This window comes from Notamacropus eugenii, chromosome 1 (assembly GCF_028372415.1).
Source record: "Notamacropus eugenii isolate mMacEug1 chromosome 1, mMacEug1.pri_v2, whole genome shotgun sequence".
NCBI lineage: Eukaryota > Metazoa > Chordata > Mammalia > Diprotodontia > Macropodidae > Notamacropus > Notamacropus eugenii.
In genome coordinates, this window is record NC_092872.1 from 315924536 (window position 1) to 315944191 (window position 19656).

The following is a 19656-nucleotide window of genomic DNA, read 5'->3' on the forward strand; positions in this document are numbered from 1 at the left end:
GGGACTTGCTCAGAGTCACACAGCTAGTAGATGTCTGAGGCAAGATTTGAACTCAGGTTTTCCTGTTTCTAAGTCTAGCATTCAACCATTTCATCACCTCGCTGTTAAACATTCCTACTTCTTTCAATTAAAACATTAAAGACATCCTGCCACAGGATGTCTTCTGTGTATATTCTTGCCAATGTCTTTACTATAATGTGGTACCCAGGGCTGACCATAATTCTCCCAGGATAGACTGAGAAGGTCAGACTATAGTGGAACTTGTTCTGAAATTTTCCTTGTTCTGAAAACTGCCTCTTAATACAGCCTAAAATCTCATTAGCTGTTTTGAGTTAACATGGATTGGGCTTGTAGACCACTCCAGGTCTTTTTGTCTTCCAAATCTTATACTTGTATATTTGATTGCTTGAACCCAAGTTAAGACTTTGTATTTATTCCTACTGAATTTCATCTTATTAGATTTAGAAAAAAGCCTACTTTTTATTCTGGCACAACAGACATTTCCTAACATCTTTCTGTAAAGCAGAATAGATTTAGAACTGGAAAGGCCCTTAGAGATCATCTACACAAATCAATTTCTTTTGCAGATAAGGAAACTGAGGTTTAGGTAGTCTGATTAGTCCAAAGTCATATATATAGATAGACAAGTAAGTATCGGAGCTAGGCTATTAACCCAGGTCCTCAGCCTCCCAATTCAGTGCTCTTTCTACACTAAATACACAGTCAAGCAAAAAGCCCAATAGCATATGTATGATTGATAATATATGTCATGTTCCACTTTAATAGTTTACAAATTATTGATAGAAAGGAGGGGTCCGTGAAAGAGGAAACACTGAAGCAGAAGCACAGCCTGGAGTCAGAGCTCCCAGGTTTCAAGGAAGGGGTTGGACGACAGGGCTTCTAAGATCTCTTTCAGCTCTAAATCTATGATTCTATAACTGATAGTTTTGCATCAACATTACTTTATTTGACCTGAGCATTGTTGCCTTTTCAAATTTTCACCCTATAAATTATTGTATTTATATATACATGCAGTTCTATAAATATATAAAGCACATTCACACACACACACTCCACTATATTTTCTTCAGTTTGAATCATTTCATACAGGTCTTCCAACCTTTCTCTGAATTTTTCATGGCTGTCACTCCTTTTAGCACAGTAATATTTCATTACATTCATATATTCCATAGTTTGTTCAGCTATTCCCCAATTACTGGGCACATATTTTGTTATCACAAATAATGCTGCTGTGAATATTTTTGTATATATGGGTCTTTTCTTGCCATCATTAACCTACTTGGGGCTGCAGTAGTGAGATATCATAGTCAAAGGTTAGAAATATTTGAGTAAGTTTTCTCACATAACTCCAAACAGTTTTTTAATTCAAAACAGGTGAAACAAGTCACAGCTCCACACTGAGCAGTCCATTAGTGCATCCCTCTTCCCACAGTTCCTTCCAATTATGAATTTTCCAATCTTGGCTAATGTGATGGAAGTAACATAATATCTTAAAACTGTTTTAATTTTAATTTTTCTGCTTAATATTTAGAATGATTCTTAGATGGCTCCCAATAGTTTGAATTCCTTCTTTTAAAAACTATTTATTCAAAATCTTTGACCTTAAGAGCTTTTTGAATTATGAATTCTATTGCCCAGTGGGTTAGTTCAATTTCCTGTCATTTGTCAATTTGATATGCATTTCATTCATGCATTCATTCAATTTAATTGAATAAGCTTCTACTATGAACAACGTAAAAGGCACTTTGCTAAGCAATAAAAATATACATATTTTTTAAAAATCAATACAATAATAAATAACAATTCCAAAGGACACATGATTAAAAATGCTATCCAAAGAGAGAATTATAAACTGAGTGCAGATGGATGCATATATTTTTCACCTTTTTTTTTTTGCAACATGGCTAATGTAAAGATATGTTTTGCATGATTTCATATGATTAACAGGGATCATATTCATTGCCTTCTTATTGGGTGGGGGAGGTATGGAAGAAGGGAGAGAATTTGGAACTGAAAATTTAAAAATTTTTAAATTAAATTAAACATTTTTCAAATGTTATACAATTCCTGTTCTCAAAGAACTCATACTTTCATTGGGAGATCGAAAAAGTATGTAATTAACTAAGATAAAAAGGAAAATAAGGTAAATGTAAAGAAGACAAATTGTTCCAGTTGTTATGACAAGTCTTCTCCCCACTTTTCTGAATTGCTATTAACAGATTCCTAATATTGGGGCTTTTGAAGCTATTCTGGGAAGTCAAGCCCTTCTCGGTTTAGATGCTGGGAGTTGGGTGACAGGAAAGCAAGGGTTTTTGAAGCAGAAACCTGTGCCAAACTGAGACCCTCCTAGGAGCCAAGGTAATGAGTTGTCTTACTTATTTAGCTTCTCTCTCCAAGGCCTAGGTGATAAGGTGAATGAAGCAGCATATTTAGGGGAATTACCTAGAATACTGCTATTTTAACTTCAATCTTCTGAAGATTTGCCTCAAAAAAGCTTTTGTGCAAGATTTGTTTGTAAATGGATTTTGTTTTGTTTTAAGTATTCTACTAGAACAGTAGAGAAAATGGTCTTAAGGGTATTCAGAGCAGAAGTAGTTAGAGTCAAGCAGGAAGAAGGCCCACTCCCATTAGACAAATGGTCTGAGAAACAGAAGAAGAAACCTCCTTGGAGGTTTTTATTTATATCTCATGCCAGCCACTCAACGGTGAATGACAGCTGGGGAAGAAATGATGGTCTATATTTTGGCACCTGGTTCCAGCTCTGTTATCGCTCCATCTCTGCAAAGTCTTTATGAAAATAATCTACATATACATCATGGGCATCCTTGATGAAGGCATAAAAAAAGAAACTACCAGACTTCCATAAATAATCTTCTACAGTGGACCACATTTTTATCATCCCACAATTGACAGGCACAATTGGTACAGAGAATACAAAGTCCCAGAGGTATGAGGAGGCTGCAAGACATTACTAATAAAGAGTCATAGAGGAGAAGCAGCATAAAGGACATCCTCTGATAAAAATACGACCACACAAAAAAAGACAGACTGATCATATAGAAAGAGTGAGGGATAAGTGACAGCCCATGTACAATGGACGCCTATGCAATATCAAGAAATATAGAGGATCTTTAGAGCAGAGGTCAACATCAGCAACCTATAAGCTGTAGGCCAAATCCAGTCAGAGACTTTTCTTTCTTTACAATGATTTTTAGGTTTTTAAAAGAAGTTTTACTTAAAATGTGAAGACCATTCTTAGCTTGTAGACTGTAGTTTGCTAACCCCTAATTTAGCCAAAAGGCACCTTAATACATAGGTCATCTGTTAAGGTCATTTTACAGATGAACAAACTGAGGGCTAATTAATTGACTTGACCACAGTTGTGTAGCCAGGATTCAAATCAAAGTCATCTGACTACAAATCTAGCATTCTTTTCACTGCATCATACTCCCCCCTGGCATACTGAATTGGCCCTCGAATCTAGATCATTCCTCTAACCATGGGTGTTTCACAGAACTCTGTCCTAGGTCCTCTTCTCTCTCTAAATTGTTTTTCTAGGTGACCTCATCAGCTTCCATGTATTTAATTATTATCTCTATGCAGATGATTCCTAGATCTATTTATCTAGTCTCAGAAACTTGAACATAGAAACTTGAGCATACGCAGATATCCTCTGCCTGCTTATAGCTATATGTGTAGGACTCATTTCTGGGTTAAATCCCTCAGATTGGTTGCTGAGCCAGAAAAGCTGATGATTCAGGGTACCATACCTGGTTGGAGAAGAGGTAGCTTCCAGCTGGTGGGTCTATTTGGGGCTTTCAAGAATATAGAAATATAAGATAAGAATATAATGTATACTTCAATCAGGGTATGAAAGAAAGAAGGATTCCCAGAATAATGGCAAGGCAAGGTCCCTCCAAACTTCTGCTCCTTACATGGTGCTTGAATTCAACCAGTTGAGCTTGTACCAGAGATCTTTCACTGCCTTGCCTCCCTTTCTGTGTTTATTTTTTTCCAGCATTAACCTAGTGAACTCTGGAAGGTCCTAGAAAGCCTGTGAGTGCCACCAACAAAGACAAGGTCTATTGGAGTGGTTATGGTTGCAGCCACAGAATCAGGATAGAGTCAGCAACAAAGAAAGTTTTGATATCAGAAAGGGAAGCCCCAATAAAGACAATCCTTCTTGATGTTTTTATGGACTGTATGCACTGGAGATGAGACATAACTGTTAGCTTCCAGATTGATCATACTAGTAATAATGCTATTGGATTCTGCTGTATGATCCTTTATGGGTTAGCATTGCCTGTTCTGTTCTAAACTGATTCAAGTTTGTACATTGGGTAATTTTTTCTTTACTTTCCCTTTTGTTGGAAAGAATCCTTAGAGTCTAACCATTTCTGTAATTAGCAACTTTCCCCAAAGTAGCCATGGCAGGAGCCAAAGAATGTTAAAACTGGGAAGTCTCCTTCCAGGTGGAGACCCCCCCAGCAATGCATCCAGTGAAAACTGGAAGTTAAAGGGCAAGGATTGGCACAAGTTACTGGCCCCAGTGCTTTTATGAGAATAATCTACAGCCACATGCTTCTTAACTATTCTCTGTTAGAGACTCTCAGGACCAAACCTCAACACCACCATCACCTCTGCCTCCTCTGTATCAGAATTTTGGACTTTCGACCCTGGGTCCCCCAACTCCCACTGGTGAGCTTTGGCCATCTCTTTCTGGGGCCCTGGTCTCCATATCGCCTCCTCACAATTTCCCCATGTAGATATCCTTTCCCCCTCTTTCCATCACCTCTTTAAATACTGCTCTCCCCAATAGAATATAAGCTCCTTGTGGGCAGGGACCATCTAGCACTCTCTTATTTGTATCACAAATATCACATTCTTTTAGCCTGGCACAGGGTAAGTAAGCATTTAATAAATGCTCTGTTTATGTATATGTTTATTTATATTTGTCTTTCTGGACAGAATGATTGTCCCCAGCACCCAACACAGTACCTAATACATAGTAGTGCTTAATAAATACTTGTTAATTGATTGATTAAGCTAAGTAGATGGCAGAAAGTTTTCTGGAATCTAGGTGTAACCTTGGGTTCAGGTAATTATCCTCTTGGTGCTAACTAACACTTCATGTAAAAGAGTTAAGGTTTCTATTCTCTTTCCCTAAAAATCTGGAAACTGACCAGCTTTGATTACTTAAATTTCCTTTTTATGATCCTGTTTGCAGTCCTGTGACTGTATGACTTATACTCTTCATTTTTAGCTAACCCTGGTGGATTGAGATAAACACCAACCTTTTAGTATGGAAAATTCCTTTATTTTATCCACCTCTCTCCTCCTTGCCTCACTTAAATTAAAAAAGAAAGACACAAAAGCTAAATCAGTCACTTAAACAGATGCTAACTCACCCCCTCCCCTGCATTCCCCATTCTCCACCCCTCCATCCCTCCACCCTCGGTTCCTATCATTTAGGCCTTTCTCTTATTATTGTGATCAGACCACTAGGAAGATTCAAGACATCATTTCATCTGATCAGGATCATTTATAAATAGCAGCTCTGCTCTGCTGCAGCTTATGATACTGAGATGAGTGAATTAAAGCAAATTGCTATTAAGGAACTGAGAGAATGAATTTTAAAGAAGCACAAGGCAGGTTTCTCTCTTTTCATGCAAATCAGTACTCTGTGGGCACCAGGGGCAAGCTCTGTGGCTTAAATTGCCAGGTACCAAGTCCCTTGAGGAGAAAAACCAAAAAGGAGAACAACATTGTGTGATCTGCATTTTTCTTGTCTTCTGAGGCCCAAAATAAGCAAGTTTTTGGATTCTTGAGATTGGTCTATGTTATAGAACCAAAGTGAAAATCCTGTTCTTGAAGGAAATTGTCCTTTAACAAAGTGCTACAGACTCAACTAGGAAACTGTGGAGTCTGAGTAATAGAAGGGAACCAGCAGGGGAGAAGGGAGAACTCAGTACACTTCCTAACACTGTTTTCATAAGCTCTCACCTCATTTTGCAATGAATAAATGCCACAGTGAGTTCCACCTGAGTTAATACTTTCTGTTCATTTTGAAACCCAAAATGAGAAACTAAGAGAGCCTCCAGTTTCATTTAGTAAGATGACTAGAGTGCTTTAACATTTGACTTGTCATCCAGGATTTCTTTTGGTGTGCTCTGTCACTAAGCTGGAATGATGCATCTTTCTGAGCCCCTGCCTCCACCTTTCATGGTTACCTTGGCCCTACTCCCACTCTACAAGCATACCATGCCCCACCAAATAAGGATTCTCCCTTGTGAGGGTAGTTACAATGATCTGACATGGTGTACAAAGTGTCAGACTAAAGAAAAACTGGAAATGGCTAGAAAATGGTCACAGTATTTTCCTTCTGAAAACACAACAGAAAGAACTTCCAGATTTCAAAAAAGTATCTCAAATGATGCCTTTGCTTTGGTGCTGTATTGGTACTGACACCAGATCAGTATCACAATTAAACTTTTTGGCACATTTTATTAGCACTTTGGATGTTTTATAGTTCATACTTACTAACTGTATGACCATGGGCAAACTTAACTTCTCTCAACCCCTTTCCTCATCTGTAAAATGAGGACCTATGTCACAGGTTGTTGTGAAGATTAAATGAAGAAAATACATGTAAAGAAGTACTTTGTAAACTTTAAAGTATAATATAAATGTTAGCTATAATTATTATTCATCATAATTTAAAAATAATACAACTAATTCACACAAATTCAATTGAATGGGAGAGAAGACCCTTGGACACAGGATGTTGCGGGGAGGGAAGGAGGTGTAGAACAGATACCCAGGGACACTGGCCTTCATTCTTCATTCCTCTCCCAAAAGGCACTCTTGATTTTTTGGACTTTCTCTCCCGAGTCCTGGCCCAGGTAGTCCCGGTTCTTCCCCTTCTCTTTTTAGTTTTCTTTTATTCAATGTCTTCCCCTGTTAGAATATAGATTCTCTTAGGGCAAGGTCTCTTATTTTTCTGTTTGTATTTGTGTTTCCAAGGCTTAAGCAAGTGAGTGGCACACAGTAAGCATTTAATAAATGTTTGTTGACTTGTTAACTAGCCTCCTTAGGGGAATACTCCGGGACACTAGGATGCCACTGCTGAGGGGGCAAGCCTTCTTCCTAGTTTAACTAATTTAACTTGCTAATTAAAGAGGCCTTATAGTGCAGTGGAAAAGGCATTGAATTTAGAGTCAGGGGACCTGGGTTCAAACCCTGACTCTGCTATTTAAGACCTGAATAGCACTGGACAAGTTCTTTGGCCTTCATTTCCTTGTGTAAAATAAGGGTACTGGACTAGATGAAATATGGGGAGTGCTTTCCAACTATGTGATCCTGTTCTCACACTGAAGAAGAACTGCCAGGCCACCAGGGGTTGGGGTCCTAGGACACTCTCTGTTCCATTCCCAGGCATGTAGTTTGGACATTTAGGGTTAGGCACCCTGGTCCTGACACTACTAAATCTTTACCCTGACAATGATTTTACATATAACACATGTTACAGCTCAAAAGGGGGAATAAAAGGGTGCTCAATGTACAATATGAATCAGGTATGAAAAAGGTAATTTATTACTATACATAACAAAAATATTCCAGAATAGTTTCATTTTATTATAAATAAATCCTTTATGGAATTTCAAATGTAACTTCTTGGAAAAATTTAAACAGATTGTAAAAACTTAAAATTCATGTGACCCTTTGCCTTTTTTTAAGCTATTTGTCTACAGCTACCAATTTGCTATTTGTCTACAGCTACCAATTTTTTCAGTAATGGAAATGTTTTGAGGCCCTGGTTGTTTTTGCTTTTCCTATATGAGGCTTGGATTTTTTTTTTTTTTTTTTTTGGTGCATGAAGAATGTGCATTAAGTGCCTGTGATCTCAAGGACTGTGTTAAAAGTGCTCTCTTTGGTTTCTTGGGTAGTATTATAATCCATGCTGGAAAATGAGAGGGGCTCTCCAGAATGTTGGGGCCCAAACCAAGGTTTGCCTTCTCAATGCTTATTAGTTATAAGGCCTTTCTTCATCAAGTTTATGAAAAATCATGTTTGTTTTTTTCTTTTTTTTTCCTGGAGAACTTTTTACCGTAGGTGCAGTGGGCAGGAGGACACAGCTTAGATGATTACAATTTTGTTGGCAACATCTAAAGCATCATAGTCTGGAACAAGCCAGATTCTCTCCATCAGTCCAGATCAGTGTGCTGACCTTGGCCACGTTGATGTCATACAGCTTCTTTACCACCTGCTTGTTCTGATGCTTGTTGGCCTTGATGTCTACAATGAAAGTTAGGGTGCTGTTGTCCTCAGTTTTCTTCACAGCAGACTCAGTGGTCAAGGGAAACTTAATGATGGCATAGCGATCTCCAAGGGGCACATTTTTGTGGGTATTTGGGCTGCCTCCTAAGTCTTAGTGTCTTGGGTCGCCAGAAGGTGGAGGATGTTCAGATCTTCTTCTTTCTGTGGTTATGGACACCATTCAACGCTGCCTTTTTGGCCTTCAAGACCTTGGACTTGGCTTCTGTCTTGGGGGGGACAATGGCTTCCTTCTTTGCCTTCTGCGCCATCTTGGGGGAAAGGGCCATGTTTGTTTTTTTCTTAAGGAAGTGGGGGTGAGGGCTCCTCCACCTACGTGGGCACTTTTCATTTCATGCTCAGTTCCTTTGCAGCTTACCAAATGGTAAGACCTGGAGTGTTTAGGCAAGTTACCTGAAGACTCCTCTGGAAATGGTTCCAATATTGCATTTTATTTTGTTTTGGTTATTTAACTGCTTGAATACTTGAACAATTCATTCTCCAGGACAAAAATATTAAACATAAAAAGATGCACAAAATGCACCAGACAACTAGGTGGCACAGTGGGTAGTGTGCTCAGGCTGGAGTCAGGAAGCCCCAAATTCAAATCCAGCCTCAGGCACTTTCTAGCTATGTGACCTTGGGCAAGTTTCCTCAACTACAACATGGGAATAATAATAATACTTTCTTCCCATATTATTGCAAGGATCAAATGAGATAGTATTTATAAAGCACTTAGCACAGTATTTGGCACATAATAGGTGCTATATATTATTAATAGAATGACTTTAAACAGAATTCAGTAACTTATATAACTTATAATTACTATTATAAATATATATAACATAACTATTGTTACAATCTGCTGAGATGCTTGTACTTAACCTTTTCAGAACATAAAGGAAAGACTGTAAGACTGCTAATTAAGCATTTTACATTTGATCTTAGTTCTGCATGTTCCAAATAAGTCTCAGTACAAATCTGCTGCTAAATGGTCAGGTTTGGACCAACACTCTGGTTATTGGCCATCTTCTCTAATGTGGAAATTTCCCTTAGCACCAGTCAGCTCTAGCCTGGTGGAACCAAGGCCTCTGGACTTCTCAAAATTACTCTTGTCATGGAATATATCTAGACTTGGAGGTAACCATTGTCCTAGAAGGACATCTACTCAGGAAAGGGAATACAAAGTAGAAAAAAGCAGTCAAAGGGCCCAGGTGCCAGGTAGGAATGGCACCAGCTGTACTGGTGAGTGGAGATGAGGAGAAAGGCACCATCCTTTCCTCAGCTTGTGGAGAAAAGGAGCCTTAACATAACGCACACTACTACCTACCTACCACATGGGAGGTTCAAAGCAAGAGGCCGAATCTATCTCTTCTTTCAGTATCTGCTCTTGCCACAGGTTGGAGAAAACACTAAGGGATCATTCAGGATTTTCACATCATACCAAAATGCCAAGTTCTCCCAGGGCTGGACCATCACATGACCAGAATCAGACCCCAAGATTCCCATTTGGAACTAGGAATAGCAATTCTTCCAGGACAATTCAAGGACACCAAAGACATCCAAGGTACTAAACTCAGTATTCTCTATGCTGCCAAAAGGAATGAAAATGCTGTTAAAGTGTAGCAATTATTAATATTAACAAAATTTTAAAATAATTATTTCATAGGTTTAAACCTTTTAAATTTTAGTGCTATAGGCCAAGCCCTGAGTGTTCCACCTTAGTTGCAGCTTTGTACCAGGAGTTTCAGAACTGCAAAATAAGAGAGAGTATAAATATTCCTCTATCCCATTCCAAATTTGCAAAATATCAGGAATTAAAACTCAATTCTATAGATCCAGGCTTATGAGGCCACTCAACAGCTATACTGAACATTCTAGTGTCACAGGTGTCATCTTTCTTACTTAAGAATGTTTCCCATAAATCCTTCTCAAAGGAACTACCTAGCACACTGGCACTATTAAGACTATTAATATTGCATTTTTAATAATATAGTCACCCTGACCTAAGAAAAGGTGAGATAGGATCTCAGCCATACTAGTGAGAAGAATTGAGTTGCCTGACCACTAAACCATCACTGGAAGAATAAAGAGGAAGAGAAAGTTTGCTATTTTAGATGTCTCCATCATTCTTCTGACTGGGACTCATACCAGAGACTCTAGGAGCTTTCCACAGATTTTAGCACTGGGAAAAGCCTGCAATAAATCAACTCTGTCTTTACCAGTTGGTGTTGCTATGGCAATAGGAATGCACTGTGGGCTTTAAAAGATGTAATTTTCTGTGATTCACTGTATATTTTTAGTGATTTTTCTTCCTGTATTATCTCTCTATGGCAATTGTCTATTAATGCTGGTCTGAGCCAACACTAGAATAATGGTCAGTTCTCAGAAATGATGAAAACTCTGGGGATCAATCAGTAAATACAAGACTGGTTGAAGTCAACAGATTTATGGATGCTCTGAGAGAATTATCAGATTATTACAAGACAAAAATTCATTAATTTGTGTCAGAACAAATCTCAAACACATAGGTCTAGGAAATTGAGTCCTGGTTACTTGCATGGTGAAACTGACTTGGTGTGGGTTGGCTCTGACATCCATGGGCAAGGCATGTAGGCAGTTATATAGATTGCTTTGAGAACCAACTCCTAAAGCCTCAGGAAACAAAATGTCTTTTGCTAATGGAGAATAGAAAAACCTTGGGCTGGCAAGATCTGAATGGTGCTCTTTGGCTTATGACTAAAGTATCTATAGCCAAGGCCCAATTGTTGATGAAAAAGCTGTAGAGTGACCATCATGAGAGCAACCTTAAGAGATCAAATATTAATCTACTCCTCTCACAAGCCTCAGTATGTGGGGGTCTGAATACCTAGCCACTTTCGTTCCCATACAATGAGATGGATATTTTAGGAAATGAAGCATAAGATAACCATACAACAATATTTATTTGGTGATTTGTAATTCTCTCCTTTTAAAACTGAACATCCTAAGTCCGAAGTCATATTTAATAAACTTGAGTTGATATCTGGCTCTTTCTAGTATGGGCTCATCAAGCTGGCTTGGCTAAATAAGCTGGTCTCACTAAGGAAGAGTAGGCAATCTCAAATCATGTTCACTTGGGTCAGGTCTGAGCTGAAGTTTATCTAAGTACATAAACTTCATTATCTATGAAGAATGAGCTTATGAAGCAAATTAATAGTGTAAACAAGAATACCAGGAAAATGTTTAACCAAAAAATAGTTTCCAGACTCTTTAGTAGGAATCATTAGCAAGCAATTAGTACAATGATTACAAATTAGTATTATATAGTCATAAAAATTGAACTGGATTTCTGCTTATCATTTACTAACTTGTATAACCACAATAATAAAAATGGCAGCTGCTTTCAATTACTCATAGGCTTGATATGAATAAAACTATCATTATTCTTAACTTGATTATTTGACTTTTCACTAATTCAGACTAGCTTTCTTTCTTTTTTTTTAAGTTGGAGAGATGTAGCTATCATCATAGAAGGGTACCATAGAAGCATTACCTGTCCTGTAGTGCCCTCTGCTGGTTACAATCTCAACATTACAAATTTCCAATAATGAGAATGATGTAGAACACTAAGAATACTATCCTATGAAAAAGAAAAGGAAGAATCCTGCCTGACTCCATAGTGCTATCCATAAATTAGATAAATGGAAGAGGAAGAAGAAGAAGAGATAGGGATGAGTGGTAGCCTCCACAATGTCTCAAATGAGAGCCACGGGAAAGCTCTGTCCCACCTCCCATTGTCACATCACTGCTCCCACCAAAGATGGCATCAGCTATTCACTAATGGTGCCTTTCTTTTCTTTTTTTCTTTTCTTTGAAGAATGGAAAACTATTTCTTGACCATATTATTTACAGTAAACAATGTATATTTGTATAACATTCCAATGACTACAAGATTTTTGTTTGTTTGTTTTTTGCCTGACTCTTATGGAGCCAAGTGACTCAAATATTCAAAAAGCTGGTCCTACGTGTTGAAAGGATGGGTTGGGATAAAGAAGAAAAAACATGTATATGAAGAGTAAAGAAGACTACATAACATGGGTAAGGTTGGAATACAACATCCACAAATACCTGTCCTTGGGGCAGAATATTTAAATTTCAGAAGATGGAGACATTACTACATGATTAAGAGAGGTCCCTTTGGTTAGTTAAATAAGATGGGACACCCCTCATTTCTGAAGCAGGAAGTCCAAATTTTTCTCTTTGAAAATCAAGGCCTAAATGGTTCTACTTTAATATTTTAGGTAAATGTTCAAGCAAGTTGTGGTAGTATTTACCCAAGCATGTTTCTAACCAAGAACTGGTTAGGTATGTTGGATACATAGGGAGTCTGCAAACAAGTATAGCCACCCTTTCACAAGTCCTGGCACATGGGATTCTTGTCCACTCAAATCTGATCAACGAGGCTTTAGGAAGAAAGTCTGCTTTTTCTTTTCTTTTGGATAAATATGGAGTTGTTGTCTCACGTGTGTATTTGGGGTCCATAGGGAAGATGCTCACACTGCCAGTGTTATTACACAAAGGACAGCAATGAGAAGGAATCTCAAACTATCAAGAATATAGGACCTTTGCTTCTAGAATGAATGAATTTTTTCACCTTCCTTTACTGACTGAACCCAGGAAGGTTTTTGTTTTTTTTTCCTTTCTGTAATTCCTGGTGCCATAGCTAGCCCCATGTTATGTATATCCATGAGAAAGAATATACCACCACTTTCTGAGAGATGTCCAAACAAGACTGAGACCAAAGATTGCCAGTCTCCTGACCAGCCTTCTATCCCTAGCTGGCTCTGATCAAAGATCCATTTTGCTTGTCCCCTCCCTCCCACTTTTCAAGCCTGACCAGCATAATTGGCACATGGAAGAAGGATGTCAGTGAGTTATTCCCACAAAGAGCTGACTACCTACATCTCTCTTCCTCCCTTCCTTCCAAGTTTACCTTGTCTACTATGCATAGAAGGTCTTCACAGAACTGTCCTGCCAAAGACTTCCACACCACAGCAATTGAGCTCCTCTTGGCCTCCTTAAGAGTCTAGGGATCTTCTGATATAAGGAAAATAAATGTCTTGATCTCAATTTTCTCTGAAGTCACCCCATATTCCTAAGTATGAAGGACACTGATGGCATTTTGGATCTTTGATATGAACCCTTACCCTAAAACATCATAAATTCCAACATGAAAATAAACCAGTATCCACAGTATTTCCTAAGAAAATCTTAAGTTCCATTATGAGGATAGGATCAAATTCCAGGATAACTCAGTTGAAACCAAATAAAATTTGGTTATCCCTAGTTATTTGATCCCTCCCTCTATCTCTAGGGTGTGGGTAGCCATAAAAAAAAAAAACCTATTAAATTATGTATTTTTCCAATAGGCTCAGTGATATCTCTTCCTGGGCCCCAAACTAGCTAATCTTCCCTGCTCCTACCTCCCACCTATCCCCAATTCCAGTTGCTTGTTTTAGCCAAGAAAGTTGCTACTTCCTCTTTAAGACTTATGTTTATAACTCTTCAGGTAGAGTTCCTCCTCTAGAAATGGACCAATCTATCTTTAACCTTCATATCTTTCCAGAATCCTTTAACAGATGCCAAAATACTGATCCTTATAGTTCTGCAGTGAGGAAAACAGGGTAGAATTAATGATCTCTCTTCTGAGGATAGTAAAAATGAGATATGGAAGAAATGAACTTTGTGGTTCTTCAAGCAAGATGGAGCTGGTAGTAGAACCCAGTCTTCCTGAATCCCAGTCCTCAGTATTTTTTAACTGCAGGCCATTTGGCACCAGGCTCCTAGCTCATCAATACAGTACCTGCTTTCACTTTCTACTTCAAATAAAACAAGTTGTTTACTGTGAAATTTTTGTCTGGGTAAATGTAAATAACCATTTAGTATGGCTAGAGTTTTTAAAGTTCATTTGGGGAATTTGAAATCTGGAATTGAATCTTAGGGAAACACTTTTAAGAACAGATGATCGACATTTTTATGTCATTAGAATAGAAATCTCCAGACGGTCCTTGTGTGGACTACTAACAGACCACAGATCATACTGTGAAAGCAGTTGTCTTCTTGGACCAGGGCAAACTTTCCTGCTCTAAGTCACAGGGGTAGGCTTCTCTCTTCCATTTTTATAGGCAAGGTTACCCTGTTTCTTTTCCTTTCTCTTTTTTTTTGTGTAAAGATTTACAATCATATGATGTAGGAAGGTTTGGGGGGTGGAACACCCAATCAATGTAAATCTGTGACTGTTCTGCAATTTATAGTCTTAGTACTGAGAGATTAGGTGACTCATGTAGGACTTCACAGGGAGTGTCTGTCAGGGACAGGGCTTGCACCTAGGTTCTCTCTAGAATCCACTATACCATGATTTTTATTTGCCTTCACAAAACCTCTGGGTTTCTATGCTTTTTCCAGTTTTACTTTTTGTGGTTCTCTCCCTGTCTCTCCCTTCTCCCCCCGCCTGCTGCCTCTTTCAATTCCCATTTCTTATCCAATATTTCACTCCAGACTTTGATTCCTTACTTCCCATTCCCAGTAGTAACTTCTGAGATTTCTATCTTAACTACAATAAAATCAGGAAATCTTTACACCCTCACCCTGGGGGAAGAAGTAGTTAGGGACAGTCTTTTAAGTGTAAGGGACTAGAGGAGATCTGATTCCTTCTCTCTCCTATGCGTTCACAGAGATAAGATATAGATGTGGTAACCAAGGTATTGACACCCAGTGATCCCTTTACCAAGCATAAAAACATTTCTTTGAGTCAGAAGGAGCAATTCAATAGGCTTGGCTTCCTCTCATATAAGAAAAGACACTAAAGTCCTTTGTGCTAGTTGTTGTTTCTTTCTCTTCAAAGAAGACCATGACTTCAGGAAGGTGATGCCATGACAAGCAAATGAATTGGATTAAGTGAGGGAGGGCCGTGTAAAGTCACTAGGCTCACTTTGTCCTCCAGAGCCACCTGAGTCCAGTAACAAGATGTAGATCAGGACAAGTGGCAATAGCCCTAGCCAACACCTAACTTGCGCTCCTGTGTCATACTGTTTGTATTTATGTTCTTGTCATCAAAGAAACATATCCATTAAAAACATTTTTGACTGGATGCTGTGAAGAAAATATTTTCCCTATAAATGTCTAGTATTATACTGGTTTATCATCATTGCTCTTTTGCTCTGATCAAACGCACTCATCTCCTTCCGTTTTTCTGGTCCTAAGCAGGTAATCTCTTCCTCTTAGAGATTCTTGATGTAAAGAAATTGTAAAATTCTGCCCTAAGGACATACTTACAAGATTGATCTACAAGGTTTCCTATCTAAGGAAAGTGACTGGTAGGACCCACCACTCCACAACACATCCTGCCTTCCAGACAACACCATTTTCAAGAGTGGGGTGGTTAGTCTAGGTTCTGGATAAGTTTATTTTGCTTCTCCTCCTTACATTTAGAGAACTACCTCACTCTTGTGAACCCACACGCTTGCCACAGCCCTTCAGAGTTATTACCAGTCAATGAGGTAATAACTTTCTAATCCAGAGCTATGCCTGTCTCTTCTGAGGCACTGACTTCCTGGCTTAAATGATGCAATCAACCATTTTTATATCAAACAGATCTCCTCTCTGCTACTTCAGTCATATCACAAATGTATCTTTTTTTTGTCAAATTGAGAATCCATTCTATTGTCAATGGCACAGCAAGTTTATCTGCCTAGAGCTGCCTCATGCTCTCTACAGGTACCCTACAGAGCTCTCAAAGAAATTATCTCCCTAGTTGTAGCCTTAGAATCAAAAGCTATGATCCTGTGAAAAAAAAGGGTCAATTTGACCACTCTATAGGATAAAAGTCTATAGGAAACCAGATTTACTATAGCTGTATTGTGAGATGGTATACTGAGGAACTTGTAATGGTACATCTTTATAGGCTAGCTAACATCACACCCATGAAATTGGACCTTATAGCCCAAGAAATTTCTTTCCAGGGCCAGCATTGCAATTTCTCAAAGAACCACCCCTTCTGTACCATGGACAGAACTCTGCTTCCACAGTCAAATAACTTGGGTTCAAAACCTACCCAACACCTATTACCTGTGACCTTAGACAAGTCACTACACTTTGACTTCAAGTTTTCTCATCTGTAAAACAGGGAGGTGAAAGAGAATTATCCCTTCAAGCTCTAAATCTATGATCCTTCCCCCTAATCTCCAGAGTTTCATCACAATCTGAAAAAATGGAGGACTTTTTGCATTTGCGATCACATCCCCTAACAGTTTTTCTCCCTCAGTTTTCAAGAGCTGATGCAGTTTTATTTGCAAACATGATTCTTTTCTCCAGCCTTAAAGGAAACAAGCCACTGCAGAGCTGCAAAATAAAAGCCGCAGAAACTGGCAGGAAAGAATATTTTTCCTTTGGCTTTGATTCAATGACAGAAAGGCCCTGGGCAGCTTCTCCTTCAGACAAGCAGTTCAAATTACACTTGGGGGCAAGTTGAGGAGCACCACCAGCCAATAGCTTATGTTCTGAGCCGAAGAAAGTGAAACTTTCCCAGGACTATTCCCTTTTCCTTTATAGCAGTGACAACCTTATATTCAGCTGTATCACTCAAAGAAGTCACTTTCTTCCATTTCGTTTGAATTCTTCCAGCATCCAGTGATCAAAGACTATGATCACAAGTTCTATTGGGCTGGCTGTGAGGAAAGGGAGGCTTCACTAATGTCCTGTAACTTCAGTATACAGTATATAGTATACTATTATCTTCCAGCTTGGGCACTTCAAGGATTGTCAAGCAGTTACAGTCATAGGAATTGGTGGAACCCCTCACTACAAAGATTTCCAAAAGTCACCTGAAGGCACTGAAACCATATTTTGGAATCAAAAAACTTCCCCTTGCATGGCAAGACCCTTGTCTGAAAACACAAGTTACACATTGTGCTGCCTAGTTATGAGCCTTCCTGTAAGCTACAGAGAAAGTATTCTGATTCAGATGGGAAACTCCTTTCATTGTGGGGGACACTTTTGAGGGAACATATGAGAAAGAAAGGAGGGAGACAACTTCAGTGGAAACTTGTCCCATAGCCCACACCAGCACCTTCAAGGCAGCTAAACTTTCTCTTTACAGAATCATTGTAAAATAATTTGAGAGATAACAACAAAAAGTTTCACAAGTCAAGTACCTGAACCAATGTAGTATGGCTTCCAAGAATGCTCGTCAGAGAAAGAGAATGGGTAGTTCAGATTGTAGTCTAATCTGGTTACAGAGCTGCAAAAAAAGCCATAAGTTCATCCTGTAAAGTTTCTGAAGAAAGGATGGTTTGTTTTACAGCATGACTGTACTAGTTATACTTTTTCCATTAGAAACCAGACAGAAAAACATCTCCCTTTACGCTTCATCAGCAATGACAGAGTTCTATGGACAAAGCACTAAACTTTAAGCAATCAGGCATATACTTTCTTCTCAGATTCACAATTTGATATGTTCTATGACCACAGGATGTTAACTTCACCTTTTTTCCTCTTATGGCAAATTCTCTTTGCCTCTCTCAGGACAGGAGTCTGCAAACCACTTGGAAATCATACAAACTTAATGTGAAGTACCCCATTGATACCTGGGAACCTTTCTACAACCCGGCCCAACTCCATCGAGCCTCATTATACCTCAACCAGCACAGAAATGAGATTTACTCAGTTACAGTTCCTCAGTCCTGCTGCTAGTGGGTAAAAAGTTGCAGAGGTCACAATGCCATTTTTGTGGTCTCAGGACTTAGACATGGTGCTACATATACCAGATGTGGAGTGACATATACTGATGTCTCAGGACCCCTCTCATTTACAAGGATATACTCTGCTACAGTGTTTCACCCAGGGGAGTGGGAGGGAGGGCTTAGAGACATCGTCAGTGATACATGGCTAGCTCCTCTTATGTACGGCTAAAATGGTATGATTTTTTAAATGCTAAAAGTTCTACCCTCCTCCCAAATTTCTCTCCTACTAAAATTCCTACCAGTAGAGTTAGTCCTCTGGGTAATTCTCTGTTAAAATGCAAAATATATTGTCAGGAGATGTGTTAGTCTATTAGAACTAATTATAAATATTAGCGGGTGCCTCTGAGAAAGAGAGGTAGGACAGGTCAATTCTGAACGGGGAGAAAAGGATCAGAAAAGTATGTGATTCTTCCAAAGACAGCTAGTCTTAGGTATGGGTTAGTAGATTAGTATGTTGCAGTAAGAAGCTATGTGAAATAAGAAATAGAATGGGTTATTGTATACCTTGGGGCAATGAAAATGGGAATGGGGAGGGACCCAAGGCATCTTCTGCTTACATCACATATTGTTTTGATCACCCTCCCAAAAGAATTAGTGCAATGATACCTCATTCCTATGAGGGTTGGGACTAGTACTCCACTTATCACATTCACCAGCATCTTTTGTCCTTCAGCAGCCCACCGAAAGAATAGGAGGCAGAACCTTGAACCACTAGTAAAAGGTTGACAATGTGTCTTTCATATCACCCCAGCCCTTCCAAGTAATACTGAAATCTTCAATTTTAATTCCATCAAGGAATACAGGTCTTCTTGTTCTCTAGGTCTTTAGTCTCAGAACCTCTCATTCCCTCTCATTCCAAGAGTAAAAGCTAATCTTTTAAAATGGGAAGTAAGAATGTAGCAGTATAGAATAGTGGAAAGTTCACTGGTCTAGGAAGCCAATGGACAATACATTCAGCTCTTCCATTCATCTGTGTGACCAGTCAAGTCACTTCTTCTAGCTAGAACTCAGTTTCAGTAGCTGTAGAATGAGGGGTGTAGACTAGATGATCTCTAAAGTTACTCCTAGCTCAATGATTATATATGATGATGTACTTACTTTAAACTGAACCTAAGTTGAGGCCAGTGAGCAGCATCCTGTCTTTTAGAAGTTCTCAAAGCTGAATACAGACTCCTAATCCATCTTTGTTTCTTTAGGAAAGAATTGAAAACCCTTTGGAGATGGTGAAAAAAAAGAGGGATACTGTTTTGGAACTTGAAGTCAAAGGAGTAAGGAAGAGCCAGGAACTACTGGTAGGAAGAGGGCATGGCTCCTCAGCTGGTTTTCTGAAACACTCATCCTTAGTACAATAGTGAGTAGCATGTGATCTCCAGGAAGAGAATTAATTATGCTTGGTAAAAAGTTCCTCCTACTTTTGCATGAAGTTGTTAAATTCAATCGAACAAACATTTGTCAAATCTATATATATCTTTTTACATTAAAAAAAGATATGTGAGTTTAACAGTCACCAATTTAAATGGAAAATATATAGAAAAGAATA

At 38.7% G+C, this 19656-nt stretch overlaps 1 protein-coding gene and 1 long non-coding RNA gene across 4 annotated transcripts in view; one reads left to right on the forward strand and one right to left on the reverse strand.

Moving 5' to 3' along the window:
- Window positions 1-19656, reverse strand: part of LOC140517928 (uncharacterized) — a 136908-nt gene that overhangs the window by 58405 nt on the left and 58847 nt on the right. For both annotated transcript variants that reach the window (XR_011971789.1, XR_011971788.1), the window contains exon 4: window positions 17529-17614. This is a non-coding gene — a long non-coding RNA (uncharacterized lncRNA). The remainder of the gene's footprint in view (window positions 1-17528; window positions 17615-19656) is intronic.
- The window catches only part of LOC140517922 (tripartite motif-containing protein 10-like), a 36251-nt gene continuing 28852 nt past the window's right edge, over window positions 12258-19656 (forward strand). The window contains exons 1-2 of one of the 2 annotated variants that reach the window (XM_072629589.1): window positions 12258-12414; window positions 19313-19408. In XM_072629589.1, coding sequence (XP_072485690.1) covers window positions 12379-12414; window positions 19313-19408 — 132 coding nt within the window. In that variant the 5' untranslated portion in view covers window positions 12258-12378. Of the gene's footprint in view, window positions 12415-18134; window positions 18290-19312; window positions 19409-19656 lie in introns of those variants that run through there. The other variant, XM_072629590.1, reaches the window with a different exon arrangement.